Genomic DNA, 19567 nt, shown 5'->3' on the forward strand with positions numbered 1-19567 from the left:
ACACTGACATCCGATAACAGTTGCAATTCCTCATTCACGTAAAATCAGAATGATAAGCCTGTTGAGAAAATACACTTAGCAGAAAGGCAAACCTTTGGTTAAGAGGTCAATAAACGAATTGTTCAATAATGAAAGATTTGGAGGTACAATCCTGCTGTTTTCTTTGAATGCAGGTAAATGCAGTGGGGAGCAGAAGTGATGCAAAGATAGAGAAAGAGAAAGAGGCAGAGACTTGTGGTCAGTCAGCCAGGTAGGTCTGAAAAGAAATTCCTTGAAAGCAAAGGGAAACTTTCATGTCTCAAGCCTGTGGGAAGTTTGACCTGACAAGGGAGGACAATCCACTAAATTTCTTTATACTATACTCATGATGTAGGTGAGCATTTATTGCTCATTTCTAATTTCTCAGAAGAAGGTCATGGTGAACTATGTTCCTGAACCACTGCAGTCCATGCAATGGGGGACACACACATACAATGCTGTTAGGGCATTCAGGACATTTGACCTAGTGACACTGAAGGAAAGGGAATGCAATTTGAAGTTACAATTCAGTGTGACTTGGAGGAGAACCTGCAAGCACTGCTGGTCCCAAGTACCCGCTGCTCTTGGTGTGGTCGAAGTTATGGTTTTGAAAGGTGCTGTTATCAGGAGCCTTGATAAGTTATTATAGTGTATCTTGTAGATGGGACACACTGCAATAACAGTACATTTGCGATAAATGGAGGTGATGTATGTGGTGCCAATCAAGCTGTTTTGACCTGGATGGTGTGGAATGTCCAAGCATCTTCAGTGTATTTGAGCTGCACTCATTCAGACAAGTGGTAAGTATTCCATCATAATCCTGACATTACACAGAATGCCACATTTTAAGATCATGACTCATCAGGATACAGCCTCAACTTCACCTACCTCTCTGATTCCCCATAGCTCTTAACTATCTTGTCAATCCAAAACTCAAACTCAGTCCATGATCCAAACCTCACTTCTCATTTGAAAAAAAAGTATTCCAAAGAATCACAACAGTCTACAAGGAATAAATCCTCTCAAAATCTCCTTTAAAACGAGAGATGCCAAACAGTGGTCCTTGCATCTAATTTCTCCCGTAACACAGAATCCACATTGAAGTCCTGAAGGCACTATACAAAGGACCCGGGGGAAACGCTGGAACAGACTCCTGAATCGGAGGATCAATCATGATCATAATGCATAGTGTACAAGGCTTGAAGGGCTGAATGGCCCACTCCTGCTCCTATTATCCATGTTTTATATTTTTAATAAGATCTATTATTCTTCACGGTTCCTTTTGCGTTGTTTGAAGGTTTGATTTGAACTGCCTGAGTTTGTTTATTTTTTCTAGGCATTAATGCATAGGTCCACTGTAGAAGGAGATGTGGAAAGCAGCCTCCAGAAAGCTGTACCGAAAACAAAAATGCTCGGAATCACAGCGGGTCAGGGAGCATCGGTGAAGCGAGAGCAAGCTAACGTTTCAAGCCGAGATGATACTTCATCAGGGAGCTGTGTGTGGAGCCACTTTAAGAGGAACTAGTGGGGCCCACCGTCAGCCCGCACAGCGGAAGTGGGACCCTTTATATTCGTCGCGCGGGGCGGTAAAGAGACGAAGAAGTTCCAGCACCGGCGGTTAAACAGTGATCCGCCCGCCATCTGCCTCCCCGTACACATGAAATAGTGCCTGAATCTCCACTCAGCGGAGAGGCCTGATCTATAACGACAACTGGCACCTTGACAAAATTACAAACAAAAACCTTTTCGCCCTCGGGAATAAACTCACCTGAATGTAAACGAGATTGATCTGCAATCAGTGACCTTCACTGTAAGGCGTGTGTTTGTTGTGCTTTTATGGGGGAGGGGGAGCCACAAGAGGCTCCGCCCCGTAGGTGTCGAGAGTCACGTGGCCGAAGATTAACCACGCCTCCCCATCACGTCAGAACCCTCCCACGCAGGCGCGCACACCTCCCGGTGCACTGTCAACTTCCCTTGGGGACATCTCTCCCTTTTCTTCGCTCCCTCACTCCCGTTCGTGCACGTTCCTTCACTGCGGGCTCGCGCCTTCAGCCCCGCGACGGTCTGTCCTGTTTCCCTGTTTCCAGCGACGCCAGGACGTGCACGCAACGTTGTGACGTCATAACATTTTCCCGCGCCACGGTGACGACACAACACGGCACTCCTCCTCCTGAGTGACGCTGTGATTATCGCTTCCCGCCCCCAGGAACGCTCTCCTTCCAAACGGCGCCGTTCCCCTGTGTGACGTCATGACGTACCTCTGGCGTTGCGCGCCTGGCATTATGGGGTCACTACGCCCGTCGCGTCCTCTCTAGTGACAGCCAGCAAGTGTGTGTGTGCGCGTGCGTGTCCGTTGTTGTTCGTCACTTCCGGCATCATCAAGTTGGGTTGCGGAGTGCCGAGGCTACCGTTGCCGCCGTCAGAGTGAGAGAGGGACCGAGAGGCGGTGGAGGAGGGTGGGGAGGCCCACGGAAATCTCAGCTGCTAGATGCCGACAGGGAGTTAACATCAATCCAGCCAGCCAGGCGGAGGCCTGCCCTGTGTGTTTGTGTCTCTGTGTGTGAGTGACTGAGAGAGAGAGAGAGAGGGGGGGAGAGCCCGGGGTCGGCCGGAGCGGAGCTACCTCCTCCCGGACTGAGAGAGGGAGATTAACCCTTTCCTGAGGAAACAGGGGAGCACTAGGAAGGAGGCGGCGGAGGAGTCGGGGGGAGGGGGCAAGTAAGATCACGACAGTGCAGCCCCCAAGGCCCAGGCCCTAAAGCCGACACATACAAACATACAAACACACACACACACACACACACACACACACCGACAGGAGAAAGCTTCAGCCACCGAGTTTCCCTTCCCCCCCCCCTCCCACAGTGTCTTCCGAAGGATGGGAAACGCTGCGACCGCCAAAAAAGGCAACGAGATCGAGAGCGGTGAGTGTGCGATGGCAGAGACTGTGGGGGATGTTTGGTTTTGGTGGGGGGGGGGGGGGGGTGGAGGGAGGGTGTATGAGGGGGAGATGGCCGGGAGAGCCTCAGGCTCATTCATTCAATCCGGGCCTAGTGCCCCACCGCAGCCTCCCTCTATCAGTGTGTCCACCTCCTCATTTCCCTCAAACAGCTCCCCCCCCCCCCCCCCCGTGACCAGGACTCCCTCCCTGTCCCCTTGTCCTGCTTTAAAAGCGCTTCACTAAAACAATTCACTTCCTCACTCTCTTCTTCCCTAGTTCCCCTTAGCTTGTGATTTTTTTTATGGGGGGGAGGCACAGAGAGGTGCAGCACGAGAGAATTTTATAGGCCTTCTCTTGTGAGAGTTTCACCTTCCATTTCGTTGAAACATTGTACCTTTTTCTCCACCTCGTCTTGCTTTGTGGGCAAACCTTTTTTTTGCTTTCCACTGAACAGTTAAAAACATGTGACAAGACTTGATACGAGTTGTGTAATTTATCATCTTTCCCTATCCCCTCCCCAGTGCAATTTTTTTAAAGCTTATCCAGGTTTTTGGCTATTACTAGCATTTTGAGACCAGCACTGGTTGTATTTTTGCACTGTAAGTTGTCAATTTATACAGGATTAAGGTCTGTTAGCATACTGCTCAGTCTGTTTTTGATGCCTGCAGACAGCTAGGAAGTAAGCAGTCTTTTGCAAACTGCACAAACTATTTGAGGTAGTAATAGCCATTTGTGAAGAGTAGTGTTCTGAGCAGTACTGTTACCTGAAACTTTTTTCTTGTTCTGGCTGGAAGTTGATTACTTGCTTGTGAAGTTTGGACAATTTGTGGTCATACAGTATATAATTTGTTCAGTATAGCGGTAACAGTTTATCTTGAGCGAAAGGATATTTCGATGTACCTTTTTTAAACCATATTTGTGGTGCAATATTGAGTTTCCTTTGCTACATGTTATCTGAACAAAAATCTAATTCCAGAGGCAATTGGATGGCTGTTAGAAGTGATGTCCTAATTTCAGAATATGGTTTTGTGGTATCAGTCTATGATTGTAATTTGGTGATTGGCTGTAATCTTTGAAATATTTCATGTTAACTTGTTTTATAGTTGGGATTTGAGGTGTATAATGAGTTTTGTGTATCAGTTTTATTATTGTCTAATATTATGATACATCTGCAAAATCACAAGTTATGTTTGAGGTATCAGGAAAGAAGTCACGGCAATAGCTCACCCTCCTGTTACTAAAATTTTTCAAAATTGCAACCTGTTTGACATTTCTTTCATTATGTTAATAGTGTTCTGAAAGAAAACATGCACTGTAATTTTTTTTAAACAAGCTTTTGCTCTGCAATGTTTACTCACTGATTTATGATAGACTGAAAATAACAGTAATTCTGGCTGAGGCATTGATCTGTTTGTGTGGATATTATCGTGCATCCTAGCTGTTGGTGGTCATCTCAATATTTGTTGATGTGACAAACAATGCAGTGAGAGTAAAATAAAGATGATTGCCACTAACACTACTGGTACAGAGCGAATATATTGCAGATAGTAATTCCAGGATAATAAGCTCTCATTGAATTTTGGCTTGTTCAATTATGCGGAAGGGTGGTTTGTTTTTTTGTTAATTCTTTCTGCATGGAACAACTCTATATATGTCAAATCAAAATTTGGTAAATATGTGTAAGAACTTAACGATCTATAGATCAAAACATTTGAGCATGATTGAATGAATAGTAGCTGTAGTATTCTAGAGTAGCATGAAACATCATAAGAGCATAATGTCTGCCTTAGTCTAAACTGGGCTTGGTTATTTGTAGCTGCAGAAATATATGGTGAGAATTTCCTCCATACGTTTTATGAATTGATTGCTGTAATGTTGGCAGAAACCAATTTTAGACATCGAATCAAAGTTTATGTTGAAGTTATGGCATCCAATGTGGGGGGGGTGGAGAGAACGGGACGGAAGCCAAGAAGATGGCTTATAATTGAGGTCTGAAATTAGGTTAATCAGCCCACCAGGTAAGAGATGATGAGCATTTTTACCTTGTGGTCTAAAAGATCAAGAAAGATTAAGCTGTTACCTGCCCCATTTCGCTTGTTGACTGTCTGGACGTCAGTTATCTTACCTTGATCCCTGTGTCCACTGTTGAGAGAATTTGTTTTTTGAAATTTTGACCTTGCTGAGAGACTTTTGAAGTTTGTACTTGTCTTTGTAGACTTTGGCTCATGGGACTTGTTTTACTTAAATAAAACACTATTTATAGCTTTCATTTGATGGTTTCCCTGAATTTTATTTTCTACAGTGCAAAGAAAGAAGTTGATTTGCTTGACTCTTCCTTCATAACAGCTTGTTTGTAGCGTGGAATCAGCTCTGCATTATTCCTAATAAATTGGCATCTGTTTTTGAAGTAGGGTCTGAATTTGCAAAACATTCTGTAGAATTGGTATCATCTCTGGCCTATATGCTATGTATATGCTGCCTGGAAGAATTTGCCAGCACACTGTTTACCTTAAATGCTACTTCAGTCTGACCAGATGCTTTCAAGATATAATTAATCATTTCCCAATCCTTTTCATCCTCTCCAGTGGAATCTCAAAATAAAAACCTTTCCATGTTAGAGTTTGCTGCTAACTCTTCCAACATGTATTACCTTACTTCAGTAGTCAGATTAAAGTCCTTCTATCGTAGCTCAGCTCGGTTGCGTGTGTGGTCCAAGACTTTGTGAAGATGCTACTCATTGGAATTGTATAAGGTTACAGAAAAGAGAGACATCAAAGAGAAACTTCAGATTTGCAAATTGAATGATGGGCACATCTATCAAAAAAAATCCTTGTGCTTGAACAAGGAACAGTAAAGTGATAAATGGGGCAAAAACAAAATATTATGGCTACTGGTAATCTGAAATAAAAATAGAAGATTTAATAAATATCCAGTAAGTCAGACAGCATCTGGGGAGTGTGAAGCAGAGTTAGTATTTCAACCTTTCGACAATACCAAAAAGAGATTTTCGAGGTTTTGAACAAAAGGCAAGAACAGTAAGAGGTGCCCAAATTGTTTAAAATGGGGCCTTGCAATAGGGGAAAAAAGACAAAATTAGGTGATATGGATCAAGAGAAGATAAAGGATGAGGTTGAGAAGCAAAAAAATGCACTGGAGAAATTCAGCAAGTCTGGCAGCATCTGTGGAGAAAGGAAGCAGAGTTAGCATTTTCAATTTAAAATTATTTTTATCAATTCCAAAAAAGCGTCATATTGGACTTAAAATGTTAACTTTGTTTTTGTTTTGGATTTCCAGCATCTGCAGTTCTTTGCTTTTATATTGTAATAGAGAAGGCATGAATAGCAATAGCCAAACTTTAATTAACAGAAACTATAATTGACAGTGAGAAAAATTCTGAACCTGGAGGCTTTTTGATCCAGAAGCTGAAAAGGGCAGGATTTAGAAAGTTAACAAGGGGCTAAAAGCGAAATTGCAAGTATGACAGTGCACAAGTAAATTGAAGTGACTTTGGTAAAACTTGGGGCCATAACTAACTGGTACCATGTTCGGTCCAGAACTTGAACCTGGGCCTCCTGGTCTAGAGGCAGAGACATCACCACTGTGACACGAGTCCTTTATGTTGCATCCTAGATATTTTCCTAAGAACCTGCTCAGTGTTATTACTCATCAAGAGCAAGTCGGGCATGAAACTGTGCCATCTCTAAAGGCAGGGACACTACCATTGTACTTCAAGAACTGTGAATGTTGTATCCTAGCCTTACATGGCAAATTGACAGCAAGTGTTCTTACAAGATGGCACAGCTGTACCACAGCTATAACCCATAGCTGTTGATTGAATCTAATAATGCCCAAAATGTGATAGGTACAGCTTAGTGGAAGCTTGTGATGTAGCATGTCTTTTTGTTATTCTGATAAACTTGTTTCATGTGTTATATCGTATCTCTGGGGCATGACATGAGCATTGAACTCACCTGTTGGATCAGAGATAGGGACACTGGCACTGTGCCACTAGACCTTTAGCTATGTCTTTTTCGTTGCAACGAGTTTGCATTTAGTAATTGAGTTGCTTCAGAAGACCAAGCAGGATGAGTAAGTTAGGCTTTCACACGCTTGTGGCATTTAGGTTTCCAAATCTGCAGTTTTACTAGGTCCTAATCATCTATTGAAGCAATATATGTTTCCCTTGCTGTGCAAACTCAGGAAAAAACACAGTTTGGGAGGGCCAGTTTATGGATGTGCCTCTTGTACCTCACCTACATTGTGTCCTTCCGTTGTTTTCCTTCCCCAATAAGCGCCTGAGGTAGGAGGCAGAGCAATACAGGTTACTGGGCAGCACATTGAATTGATCCTAGTGATGACATTGTGTTTTTTAAGAAACAGGCTCAATGTGTCAGCCAGTGGGAAAAGGTAAATTAAGAAAAATAATGCAGAAATGGCCTGAAGACGGGTACGTTTTGCGGCTTAATCTTTAATTTTCTGCTGTACGTACAGTGATTAGATGAAACTGAAAGTGCTTGAACCCAGTTTAAATGCAAGAAAGTTCATTGGAAGGATTTACGTATTTTTGCACGTTTCAGTAGGGTTTTGTCTTGCTTTTTGCCTGCTGGAAATGTGTTGTATGCATCAAGGTGACAACAGGAAGTTGTCTATTAGGTGTAATGCTGAGAAGGCCGCTAGAAAGTTCGAGTGTTCTTGGAGTTGATGATGGAGAGAGGGGAGACAAGATTTTTCATCTCATCAGTCTGACTGAGCAAGATACTCAGTTGAAAGGTCAGTGTTGTATACGCTGTTAAATATCATGCTTAAGGTTTAAACAGCAGCAATGAAGCCATAAAGTGATGCATGATGCAGTGTTCATACATCATGGAAACGGACTGACTGGTGTGCTGTTTACAATCTATATCAAATGTAATATTTCCAAATTTACAGATGAACAGAGCTAAGCAGGAATATGCATTTAAGGGCAATGTAAACTATTTTTAGGAGGACTTGGACAGGCTTAGTGATTGAACAAGGACATGGCAGATGGAATATAATGTGGAAAAATGTGAGGCTACCCATTTTGAGAGGAATAACAGTAACTCAGAAGTGGTAATAGGTTGGAAAGTGTAGATATGAAAGTAGATAAGTCACTGAATGCTAACAGGCAGGAGCATCAAGCTATTTGGAATGCTAATGGAAAATCACAAGATTTGAATACAGGAGCATTGAAGTTTTTCTTCAGTTGTATCAGACTGTGGTTAGACCATACCAAGAATACTGTGTGCTGTTTTAATCACTTATCTCATGGACGGGGTTGGGGGGGTGGGGTGGGGAGATGGTGGCGATGACATTGCAACAATGCTTCACCAGACTTCTGCAAGCAATGGCCAGACTATCCTATGGAGACAGATTGTTCAGACTGAGCCTGTATTCTCTTGAGTTTCGAGGAATGAAGGTTGGGCTCATTGAAACTTTCTCAGTAGGTTGCATGCTGATGATTGTGCAATCATGTGCAATGTTCAGTTCCTTTCGTGACTTCTCGGATACTGAAGCAGTCTATGTTCAAATGCAACAAGACATGGACTCCTTTCACTGAAAAGTGGCAAATATGTTTGTGCCATGCAAATACTAGGCAATGACCATTTTCAGTAAGATACAATTGAACCACTGCCGCATGGCATTGCCATCACTGAATTCCCCACTGTCAACATTCTGAAGGTTACCATTGGCCAGAAACTCAACTGAACTTGCCATGTACAAGTTGGGAGTGTGATGGAATACTGCCCACTGCCTGAATGACTATAGCTCCAATAATACTTAGGTAACTTGACAACATCCAGGACAAAGCAGAGCCCCTAGTACATCCACAAAAACATCCATTTCCCTCCTGCACGGATGGTCAGTAGCAGCAGTGTGTACTATCTACAAGATACACTGCAGAAATTTGCAAAAGCCACAACCACTTCTACCTAGAAGGGCAACAGTAGCAGAGAAATTGGAATGCCGTCACCTGCAAATTCCCTTCCAAGCCACACCCCTCCTGCCTTGGAAATATATTACCATTCCTTGACTGTGTCTGGGTCAAAACCCTGAAAGTCCCTTCCTCATAGCATTGTGGGTCTACGTACGCCACATGGACTGCAACAGTTCAATATGCAGCTCACAACCACCTTCTTGGGGGAACTAGAGATGGGAATTAAATACTGGCCCAATCAGCAATGCCTACATCTCACGTGTGAATTTTATATAAAAACCTAAATCAGCAGACTAGATAGTACGGTAAGGTGTTTCCCCTGGTTGAACATAATCAAGACTTGGCAGGGTTTGGAGACGAGCGTGCATAAAGGAAAGTGTCATCATTGCCATAATCAGACTAGCAGTGTAGTCGCTGATCAATTGGCTGTCTCCCACCTATGTTCTTATCTTGGATGCCTGAAGAAACCTGCTGCAATTACTCTCAACAATAATTACTAAATTGGATTTTAATCAGTGTCTGCACCCCAAATGCCAATTTGCAGCGTAACTCAATATTTTTGAAGCGATTAATTTAGTGAACAAAGAACAGCACAGTACAGGGACAGGCCCCTTGGCCCATCAAGACTGCACCAACACATGATGTCTTTCTAAACTAGAAATCTTTTGCCCCTACCCGGTTCCGTTCCCTCTGTTCTTTGCCTATTTGTGTATCTGTCGAGGTGCCTCTTAAACATTGCTATTGTATTGCAACTGTCATATACTAACATAAGTGGACTGACAAAATTAGGAGAACAGGTAGGATGATAAAAGAATGACTTCAAATTAAAACTTTTACTTAAGTTGCAAACTAATACACTCGTCCTACATTTCGGTACTTCGTTGAGGACCTAAGCCATCTAATCATATTTAGAGCTTAATTGTTCCATCTTGATAGACCATCGGCTTTCATAGATGTGCTCAGAAGTTAGCCCTTTGACCCTGTTGCTTGTCATGTCTTCTTGCTTCCCAGTGTCTCTTCTCATCTCAGTTTTGTAAAATACTTTGGGACAGTTTAATTTTAAGTGCTATATCCGTATATCTTTTGAGAGTCATGATAAAACACTAAATCCTTTGGAAACTGAGACCCTGTGAACGTGATTTGTATTCGTTGCAACTGACTGACAAATACTTGTTGACTTGTTGGAATGAATAATTCCAAGATTCTACTTTCTGAATGAGATGTCATTAAAATATGCTGGGGGGACTTAAGTCTATCATGAAAGGAATATGAAAGTATTTCTTAATGCCGTACTTTAAAAATAGTTCCAACAGCAAGCACTACTATTTGTTTAAATGTGATAATATATCTAAAACCGCTTCAATGGAATTTTATATAGCAACATTTGACACCCAGCCGCATAATGAGATCCTAGGTAGATGACCAAAAGCTTGGTCAGAGATGAGTTTTAAGGTACATCTTACAATAGAAAGGAAGGAAATGTGAATAGGAATGGCCTCTAAATTCTATTAGTATTTTATCCTTTTGTTGCCTTTATTGATGTATTCTGATAAGCTGGTTGTTGTGCTTACTAAACTTTCCCACTCGGTTAGTAGAAGCAGGTTACTGCATAAAACAAGAAGCAGTCAACAGATCTGGCAGCATTTCAGGAGAGGGAAAAGTTTATCTTTTCAGGCTAATGATTTTCATCAGACTTGCGTAATTTTCTGCATGCATTGATTATTGGATTTACGCTTCAGTTATTTGTATTTCTAATGTTTTTTGGGCTTTTACGCATAACATTTCACTTTATTACAAAGATATACTAATGTCCTTTAACTTGTTTATTTGTTAACCCCTTATTTCCTATGCAAGGAGAAGCAACATATCCAGAAACATTAATCAAAATGTTAAAGCGTAGTGTGCATAACATATCCCAACCAGGGTACAATAGTTAATGAGTATAACACAGACTTATTGAAGTTGAAGGATTCCACAATTTTGTTACGTTAGCTCCATGAAATAATTTTAGTATTTGGAGGTCCCTCACTGTTGCTATATGAAGCCAAATGTAAGATAAAAACCTCTTAAAATGAACTGGAATCAACTTGGTGACTAATCAGGGAGTACTAAAATTAATTTGGTGGCTAGGGGTGGAGCATTCGGGCCAGGCTTCCAATGCCACATCGCTGTTCATTATTGCTGCATAATGTTAGGTAGGATTTGCAGACTTGGCTTTAAAGTCCTATATTGTCTAATGGCAAACACTCCCACTGCCCAGGTCATTTGGAAAAATGACTGTTTGGGTGAGGGAATGCTCCCAGTAAAAAGACAATTTGTTCCAGCAAAGCATTAGATGAGACCAAAAGAAATAGCATTGTAGGTGTGGGAATGTTAGTAATAATTACACAAAACTTATTGATGTTCTACCTGCGAACATAGGAAAGCAAACACTCCAAGGGTTTTTGTGTTGACGATTAAATGCACGTTGAATTTCTGATAACAAAGTTGCAAAGTACAGGATTAGTAGTGATTCTGCCTTTCATTGAGAAACGTGAAATGTCATTAGACATTGGAATTGGGGGATGTAAAACTATTTGTTAAAGTTTCAATAATTGTGAAATTGAACCACTGAAATATTTCAGATCAGAAGTTATACTGTTGGATGTAAATTACTCTGATATATTGAGTGCATGTTCTCCAAAATTGCCACTGTGTATGGTGGTTTTGCTGTAACGCAGTTTTTGTTAACATGAATTGGCTGCAATGTGACTGAATAGTGGGTGCTGTTTGACCTTAAGACATAGGAGTGGAAGTAAGGCCATTCGACCCATTGAGTCCACTCTGCCATTTAATCATGGCTGATGGGCATTTCCGCTCCACTTACCCGCACTCTCCCCATATCCCTTAATTCCTTGCGAGATCAAGAAATGATCAATCTCTGTCTTGAAGACATTTAATGTCCTGACCTCCACCGTGCTCCGTGGCAATGAATTCCACAGGCCCACCACACACTAGCTGAGGAAATGTCTCCTCATTTCCATTTTAAATTTACCCCCTCTAATTCGAAGGCTGTGCCCACGAGTCCTAGTCTCCCCGCCTAAGAGAAACAACCTCCCAGCGCCCACCCTTTTTAAGCCTTTCTAAACATCTTCTATGTTTCTATTAGATCACCCCTCAACCTTCGAAACTCTAACGAATACAATCCCAGGGTCCTCAGCCGCTTATCGTACGTTAGGCCTGCCATTCCAGGGATCATCCGTGTGAATCCCCGCTGGACATGCTTAAGTGCCAGTATGTCCTTCCTGAGGTATGGGGCCCAAAATTGGACACTGTATTCTAAATCGGGCCTAACTAGAGCTTTAACACAAACTTTCTGCTGTATGGGTATAGTGATTTTTTTTTACAGTGATTTCCCTTTAACATGATTTTCTGTGGTGATTTTTCTAGAGTGCGAGGTCACACAAGAATGCAACTATTGCGTTATAGGAGAATTACCTGCAGGATCAGTTTTCTACCATTAATTGTCTGTTGTACAGGAAATGGAACAAACCTATACGACATGTACTTACACTTATAGAATGGAATGAATGTTATGAAGTGATAATTTGGAGAAGGTTCTGTGAACTGATAATTGCCCAGGTTATAGAAAGTTCTGAATCAGCAAACATACCAATGTTGATCCGGTCTTGTAAAGTTTTGCCTGAATTTCTGTGTATTTATGCAGAGAAAAAGGAAACTTTTTTTAAGAGGAGGAATTTTTGGCCTGATGTTTGTATTCTCTCACAATTTCTACTAAGGGTTGAGAACCATATTACAAGCACAGAGATTCCTGTAGTTGGGATTTGGACCCAAATGGGGTCATGAGCTCTGATTCAGTGATAACTGCTCTACACTCTAACTGGTTTTTCAGTTGTGCATTGGTTCTAACATGTTGAGATTGGTTGGCTCGCTGAGCCAGTTCGTTGTTTTATCACAGACGTTTCATTACCCTGCTAGGTAACATCATCAGTGTCGCCTCCGACGAAGCGCAGTTGTTTTCCTGCCTGGTATTTGAACTCTGGAGTCTGTGGAGCTGGATTTCCTCACTTCCAATTTTCCTTTGCAAGTGAGGTAATCCAGCTCCATGGACTCTAGAGTTCAAATAACAGGTGGGAAAACACAACAACATTTCATTGGAGGCTGCAGTGATGATGTTACCCAGCAGGGTAATGAAACGTCTGCAGAAAAACAACTTGCCAGCTCAGTGAGCCAACCAACCGCAACATCCACAACCTGAGCTCCAAATCTACTTTAAAACCTTATTGACTCTAACAGACAAGGAGACTCATAGGCACCCTTCAACTCCTTCCCTGCAGTCTTTGATCTCTCTTCTCACTGCCCTTGTCCAGCCCCAATATTGTCCCCTCAGGTCGGTTTGTCTGTTCCCCCTTTGATCTCTCTGAAGAGTTGCAGTAATTTTTAAGTCCAGAAGTGTGGCCATAGTGCAAAAAACACAGACACATGAATTGACAGGACAGAACCCAGTGTTGACTCTGGGGGTCGGAAAATTGCCAAACTGCAAGATCGTTCACCATTCCTTTAGCGTTTTGGAAGCTCAGTCTTTAAGCATACAACAAAGGGTTAGGGAAAAGTGTGGATAAAAGACTTTGAAGTGTTTGATCATCTGTAATTGTGTTAAATGATGGAACAGGCTCAACGGGATGAATATGTCGAGCTGGTTGAACAGAGCAGGCCAAGCAGCATCTTAGCAGAAAAGCTGACATTTCGGGCCTGGACCCCCATTTCTGATGAAGGGCCGAAACGTCAACTTTCCTGCTCCTTTGCTGCTTGGCCTGCACTGTTCATCCAGCTCTGCACTTTGTTATCTCGGATTCTCCAGCATCTGCAGTGCCTATACTCTTGACAGGGTGAATGGCCTACTCGTGTTCCGATTTACCTAAAGAGGGCATGTATTCAGCAGGGAACAATGTGTTCCATCTGTCCTTCCTCCCACTTTACAATGCAGAGTTTAGTACTGTCCTTTATCTCTGACTCTGTCACTTTTGAAAGGCTTGCATTTCTATGGCTAGCTATCGCAAAATGCTTTATGACCATGCAGTGCTGGTAGAATGTGGTCACTGTTGGAAAGAAGAAAAAGTGGAATGAATTTGTGCACAGCAAACTCCACAAAAAGCAGTGACAATGACCAGAGCATTTTTTAAAATGTTAATTGAGAATGATTATTGGCTATTCTCAATAAGTATTATGGCATCTTTTACATTCATCTAGGAGGACAGAAGGGGTTTAGCATTGCATCTGAAACACAGCACATCTGACGATGCAGCTGTCCCTCCGCACTTCATTGGAGTATTAGCTTTTTGTTTTCCTTTTTGAGCTGGAGTCCTGGAGTGAAGCTTGACATTACAACCCAGGGCTTGGAGGCAAGAGTACTAACAACTAAATCTTGCCTGGCATTTTTGTATTACATGCCAAACCTATGCCATCTCTGTATTTAAAGTAATGTTTTAAGCTTAGGTGTTGGTAAATATTTTCACTTTGTGCAATTTGGCTACAGAATATAGACTTTTGCCCATCTTCCTTGTATGAAGTAATGTAAAATGGGGTAATAAGTATCCCCTTTCCAAGCTTTAATGCTTTGTTTACTAATTAGATGACCTTATAATTTACACTCTGATTTAAACCATTTTCAACTGTTATATCTTTTTTGGATAAGAAATTGCCACGAATGGTATAAACTTCCCAAAACTCTGTTGATGTTAGGATTGATATTCTCTGGAGATGGAAGCTAGTGCACAATGGAATCTGAAGTGCAAGCTACCATCAAAAACAAATATTGATACTCTTTAAAAATAAGGTTTCCTGCCGGTTGAATATTTGCATCAGTTTAATGGAAAGTCACAATGGAACAGTGGGACTTTCTGCCCTGACTCTTCTAAAATTAGTGAACCAGGTGGGTCTTTCTTGACAATCAGCACTGCATTCACAGCCATCATAAGACACTTAATGCCACCATCTGCTGTGGCTGGATTTGAACCTGGGTCCCCAGAATATTATCTGGGTCTTCGGGTTAACAGTCCAGTGACAATATCACTAGGCCATTGCCTCCCTGTCTTGTAAAGGAAGAATCAGCACCTCATTGCCAGCGCCTCAGACCTCCAGCTGTGAGGAGCTACCTTGCAACCTTGCCGCCTAATTGATCCTAAAGCCCACGGTGCCAATTGCCTCTGAAGAAGTCCTTGGTATCTCTTCCAGGAAACAGTGTGACTGGTTCCACAAAGAGATAAGGACCTAGTTAAGAGTGCAAGTCAAGTTTTCATTAACTAAAGTTTTATCACTTTGCAGGAGAAAAGCAGCAGTAGAATACAAAGCTGATGACAAAGAATAAATAATGCATAGAAAGAGTCAATGGGATCCAATAACACATAAACACCATTGCCATGCAATTCTTCAATTCTGCCAAGGTGAGCTATGGCCCAAGCACTCGAACATCCACCGTGTTGAGAGTGCAGGATGATGCGAAGCTTGAGCAAGGACGAAGCCAGTGCTTCATTGCTTGCTGGAGAGAACATTTTGAATGAAAGCTTATCTGTCTTCATCTTAAACCCCCTCAACTCCATTCCTCATTAGCTCACTTGGCTTGGTCATTGTGGCATGCTAGTCCAGATTGAACTTTGAAAAGCCATTTGACAATTGAAAACTGGCAGAGTCTCTGGAGCAGCTAGAATCACCACTGAAATTCTGAAACACAATTGAAGTACACCCCTGACATGCTTGCACAACCACTTATCGCTTACCTGGGAAAACAGAGGACCATGTGAGCTCCCTGCCACTACTCAAGGGCAATTAGATATGGACAATAATTGCTGACTAAGCCAGTGAAATCCACATCCCCCTGAATGATTGTTTTATTTTAAAACATTCTCAAACAATACGTTTGCTACACTAAAAAGGTTGACAAGATCAGGGAAACCACAGGATTGCAAGGATCACCCTCAACTGCTGCCCTGTACAAGCCAAGGAACTCATTTCAGAATTGTAATTCAGTTTCACCCATCATAAGGTGTCTTATCCTTACAATAGCAAATTTGAGGGAAAAACATACAAGCAATAGCACTAACTGCTATGTGTTCTTTTAACCTCCTGAAAGCCTTTGATAGTGTCACTCACAAGACTTATAAAGCATCCTCTTCCTATGTGGCCCCTCAGAAATTTGTCATCATCCTCTGCTTACCTCACAATTGCATACAAACAGAACTGCCGTATGCTCTATTTCAGCAAAAATTAGCAATAAGCAAGGCTGTCATTGCAATAGCTTGCTTCTGCATTTATCTCGTTGCAATACCACAGGGGTAGAAATAATCTACATCACAGACAGGAAACTGACTATATCACCTTCAATCCACCAGTTCAGTCTCTGTCTGAGCACTTCAGTGTGCATATGATGCTTGTGTGTGCATTCACTGAGAAACTGAATTCACTGCTGGCTTTTTTCTGTGAAGCATATGAGAAAATGGGACTTTCAGGAAACACATAGAAAGCTGAAGTGCATGGCAAGGCACCTCCCTGTCAATTAAGCTCAACAGCAAGATCCTGGAAAAATAGATAATTTTGGGAGCCTTCTGTTGACACCAAAGAGAGACGCACACGACAAAATTCATCACCTTCAAAAGGGCAGCTTTATCCAACTGAGGGAAGGAGTATTTGAGGACCAGGAGTTCATGGTGTACCTGGCAAGATCCTTCTGCGACTGAGCAAGGGTCCTGACCCAAAACATCAACTTTCCTGCTCCTCTGCTGCCTAGCCTCCTATGGTCTTGCAGCTCCACACAGTTATCCCTCAGCTACTATTGGCTTTGGAGAATTGGGCAACCCACAGCAGAAATCTCAAAGCCCTGGAAAAGTGCCGTCAGTTTTGCCTTCACAAGATCCTTCAAACCTGTTCGCAAGAAAGGTTGTCTAATAGCAGCTTCCTGTCCCACACTGACAGAACCTGTCAATGCAAGGTAGAAGTTCATTATCCTTGATCTAAAGGGACTTCAAGAAAGGACAAGAGTGTCGTGACAGCAACTGGTTTGTACATTTTTTTTTCTGTTTATTTGTCAAACATTCGCTGCTGAGTAGAAAGCTGATCTGCCACAGGTAATCTGGTGCTGGATCTCCAAAAGAAATTCGCTAATGAGGGTATCTCCTTCCCTGCTTTCAAAGTTGTGTTTGAATAATAAATGTGCTACCTGAACTTGGGGATCTTGCTTCTTAATTATGGTATATGTTAAAAAAAACCCTTAACCTGGTGCTTGCTGAAGGAATTTTAGAAAACAAATTAGAATTGTTTTGCCTTTGCATGGTGCAAAACTCTTGTAGGCGTTTGGAGCTAAGCTATACATGGTGTGAGCTGGTGGCTGCTTTTTTCTTTGTGCAGAAATGTTTTGTTATTAACTACTGGACTATTAAAAAATATCTGTAGAATAATGTCACTTAAGCTATATCAATTCCACTTAACATTTGACAACCATAATGTATTACATTTAGCAAGCACAAGATATTTTCTGAAAATGTAGGAGGTAGTTTCGAAAGGGCTTCAGAACTGTAAATGTTTGTCCAGAGCAAAATGTCATTGGGTGTGATTTGAGAAAATAGTTGTCAACAGTGCTGAAGACCATTCTATAGAGGAATGTTTTGATTGAATTCACGAGCATGAGGTTTCCTAGTTACCACAAGCAGGGAAGTAAAACTTGGATTCACAGAACATGAACTTCTGCACATAGAAATCAAGATGATTTATGGCACAGAAGGAGATCATTTAGCTCATCACACCCCTGTTGGCTGATTTTAAAAAAAATGATCTGATCCTGACTTGTCCTGTAACCTTTTAGGTTGTCGCACTTCAGGAGCAAATCCATATATCTTTTAAATGTGATGAGGTCTGTGCCTCTCTCACCTTTTCAGGCACCTCTCCTTCTAGACAGGAAAGTGGAGCTAAAGCCGTATTTAAATTAGCCTTGGTTTTATTGAATGGCGGAGAAGACTTGCTGAACCAAATGGCCTACTCCTCCTAATTTTATGATCTTATGAATCTCCAGATTTGAAAAGGTTGTTTTACTACTTGTGTTTTAGCTCACCTGTAATCCTGTGCAGCTACTTTGGGCATCTGTCCTTGAGTTATTTCAGTTTGCAGAGAGGGAAGTATTTCAGTCCTGTCCCCCTTCTCTATACCCTTTTGAAGTACCGAAATAAAAAGGTTCCAAAGAAGAAAATTCCCTGCGAATCTGGGCACAATCAATAAATATTTATAAATCAAATTTAAAAACTCTAGTTTAAACTGGATGTAATTATTTGTGGGGGAAAAATGTTACAACTGCCAGGAATACAAAAAGTAACTATTTACTGTCCAGATTAAGTACGATAACTTTTCGTGGTAGTAATAGAATAGAAATTTGTCACTGTGTTTACATGAAAAATACAGTGAAAAGTTATAAGTCATGCATAATGTTTAGAACAGTAAATTTGTTTTTCTTTATCCATTCACGGATGAGGGCATCACTGGCTAGACAGCATTTATTACCCACCCCTAATTACCCAGAGGGCAGTTAGGAGTCAACCGCATTGCTGTGGATCTGGAGCCACATGTAGGCCAGACCAGGTAAGGATGGCAGTTTCCATCCCTAAAGGACGTTAGTGAACCAGATGGCTTTTTCCTGACAATTGACAATGGATTCACAGTCATCTTTAGATTCTTAATTCCAGATATTTATTGAAATTCAAATACCACCATCTGCCATAGCGGGATTCGAACTTGGGTCTCTGGATTAACAGCCCAGTGATAATACCGCTGGGCTATTGCCTTCCCCTAAAAAGGAAGAGCGAGGCCATCACGGGAGCCATTAAGGAATGATGGAATACCCTGAAGACACCAAGATGGGAATGCCATGCTAGGATAAGACTGCCACGCTGGGACGCTGAAATACTGGACCAGAAGCTTCTGCCAAAGACAACTGCGATGCCGGGCAGAGATCGCCCCACCAGATAGTCTGCTAGCACTTAAACAAGTACAGATTAGAAATGTCATGTTTGGAAAGCTGTAGCAGTGAGTCTCAGTGGAAAATTAATTGCCTTGTTGAAATTAGCTGCCTGCAGTGTGGCTTTTTGCACCTGTTGATAAATTTTCACTAACCATTTCTTTAGGAGACAGTGTCAAATAATAGGGTGTTGCTGTCCTTTCCCTGGGAAATACAATTAAAATACATGCAGGCAAAATTCTGTCAATTTCAGAAGTTAATATTCCAAAAACTTGCAGTCAGAGTACTAAACCTCTCATTCTGCTAATCTGTGCTGTTTTCAGGGTCTGTATGGTCTTCTGTTTGTTATTGAACATAGGGACATGTCATCAGATATATCCGTCAGAGGATAAGCATAATTATAAGCTTTACAAGGTTTGACGTAATTGCTCTTGACTTCTCTTCTAATTGTCAGTGTGCACAAGCTTAATTTGTTGGTTATTGGTCATTTGTTCATACATGTCGCTGCAATAATTAAACTGTTAATACTTTTTGAAACTTACTGCTTAGGGGCTGCCAGAGGATTTGTGACTGTGTTTCAAACTGTGTACAGCAAAGCAAGCAGTTCAGCTATGTTATATGCTAGCATTTAAACCACACATGATCCTCCTACCAT

The 19567-nt window shown here is 41.7% G+C and overlaps 1 protein-coding gene and 1 long non-coding RNA gene across 2 annotated transcripts in view; one reads left to right on the forward strand and one right to left on the reverse strand.

Annotated features, from left to right (window-relative positions):
• LOC125456226 (uncharacterized) overlaps nucleotides 1-1930 on the reverse strand; it is a 29039-nt gene extending 27109 nt beyond the window's left edge. The window contains exon 1 of the long non-coding RNA XR_007248422.1: nucleotides 1787-1930. This is a non-coding gene — a long non-coding RNA (uncharacterized LOC125456226). The remainder of the gene's footprint in view (nucleotides 1-1786) is intronic.
• A 413-nt stretch (nucleotides 1931-2343) lies between these two features.
• Nucleotides 2344-19567, forward strand: part of prkacba (protein kinase, cAMP-dependent, catalytic, beta a) — a 155787-nt gene continuing 138563 nt past the window's right edge. The window contains exon 1 of the mRNA XM_048539149.2: nucleotides 2344-2942. Coding sequence (XP_048395106.1) covers nucleotides 2897-2942 — 46 coding nt within the window. The 5' untranslated portion in view covers nucleotides 2344-2896. The remainder of the gene's footprint in view (nucleotides 2943-19567) is intronic.

The sequence above is a fragment of the Stegostoma tigrinum genome, chromosome 8 (genome assembly GCF_030684315.1).
Source record: "Stegostoma tigrinum isolate sSteTig4 chromosome 8, sSteTig4.hap1, whole genome shotgun sequence".
In the NCBI taxonomy this organism is placed as follows: Eukaryota; Metazoa; Chordata; class Chondrichthyes; order Orectolobiformes; family Stegostomatidae; genus Stegostoma; species Stegostoma tigrinum.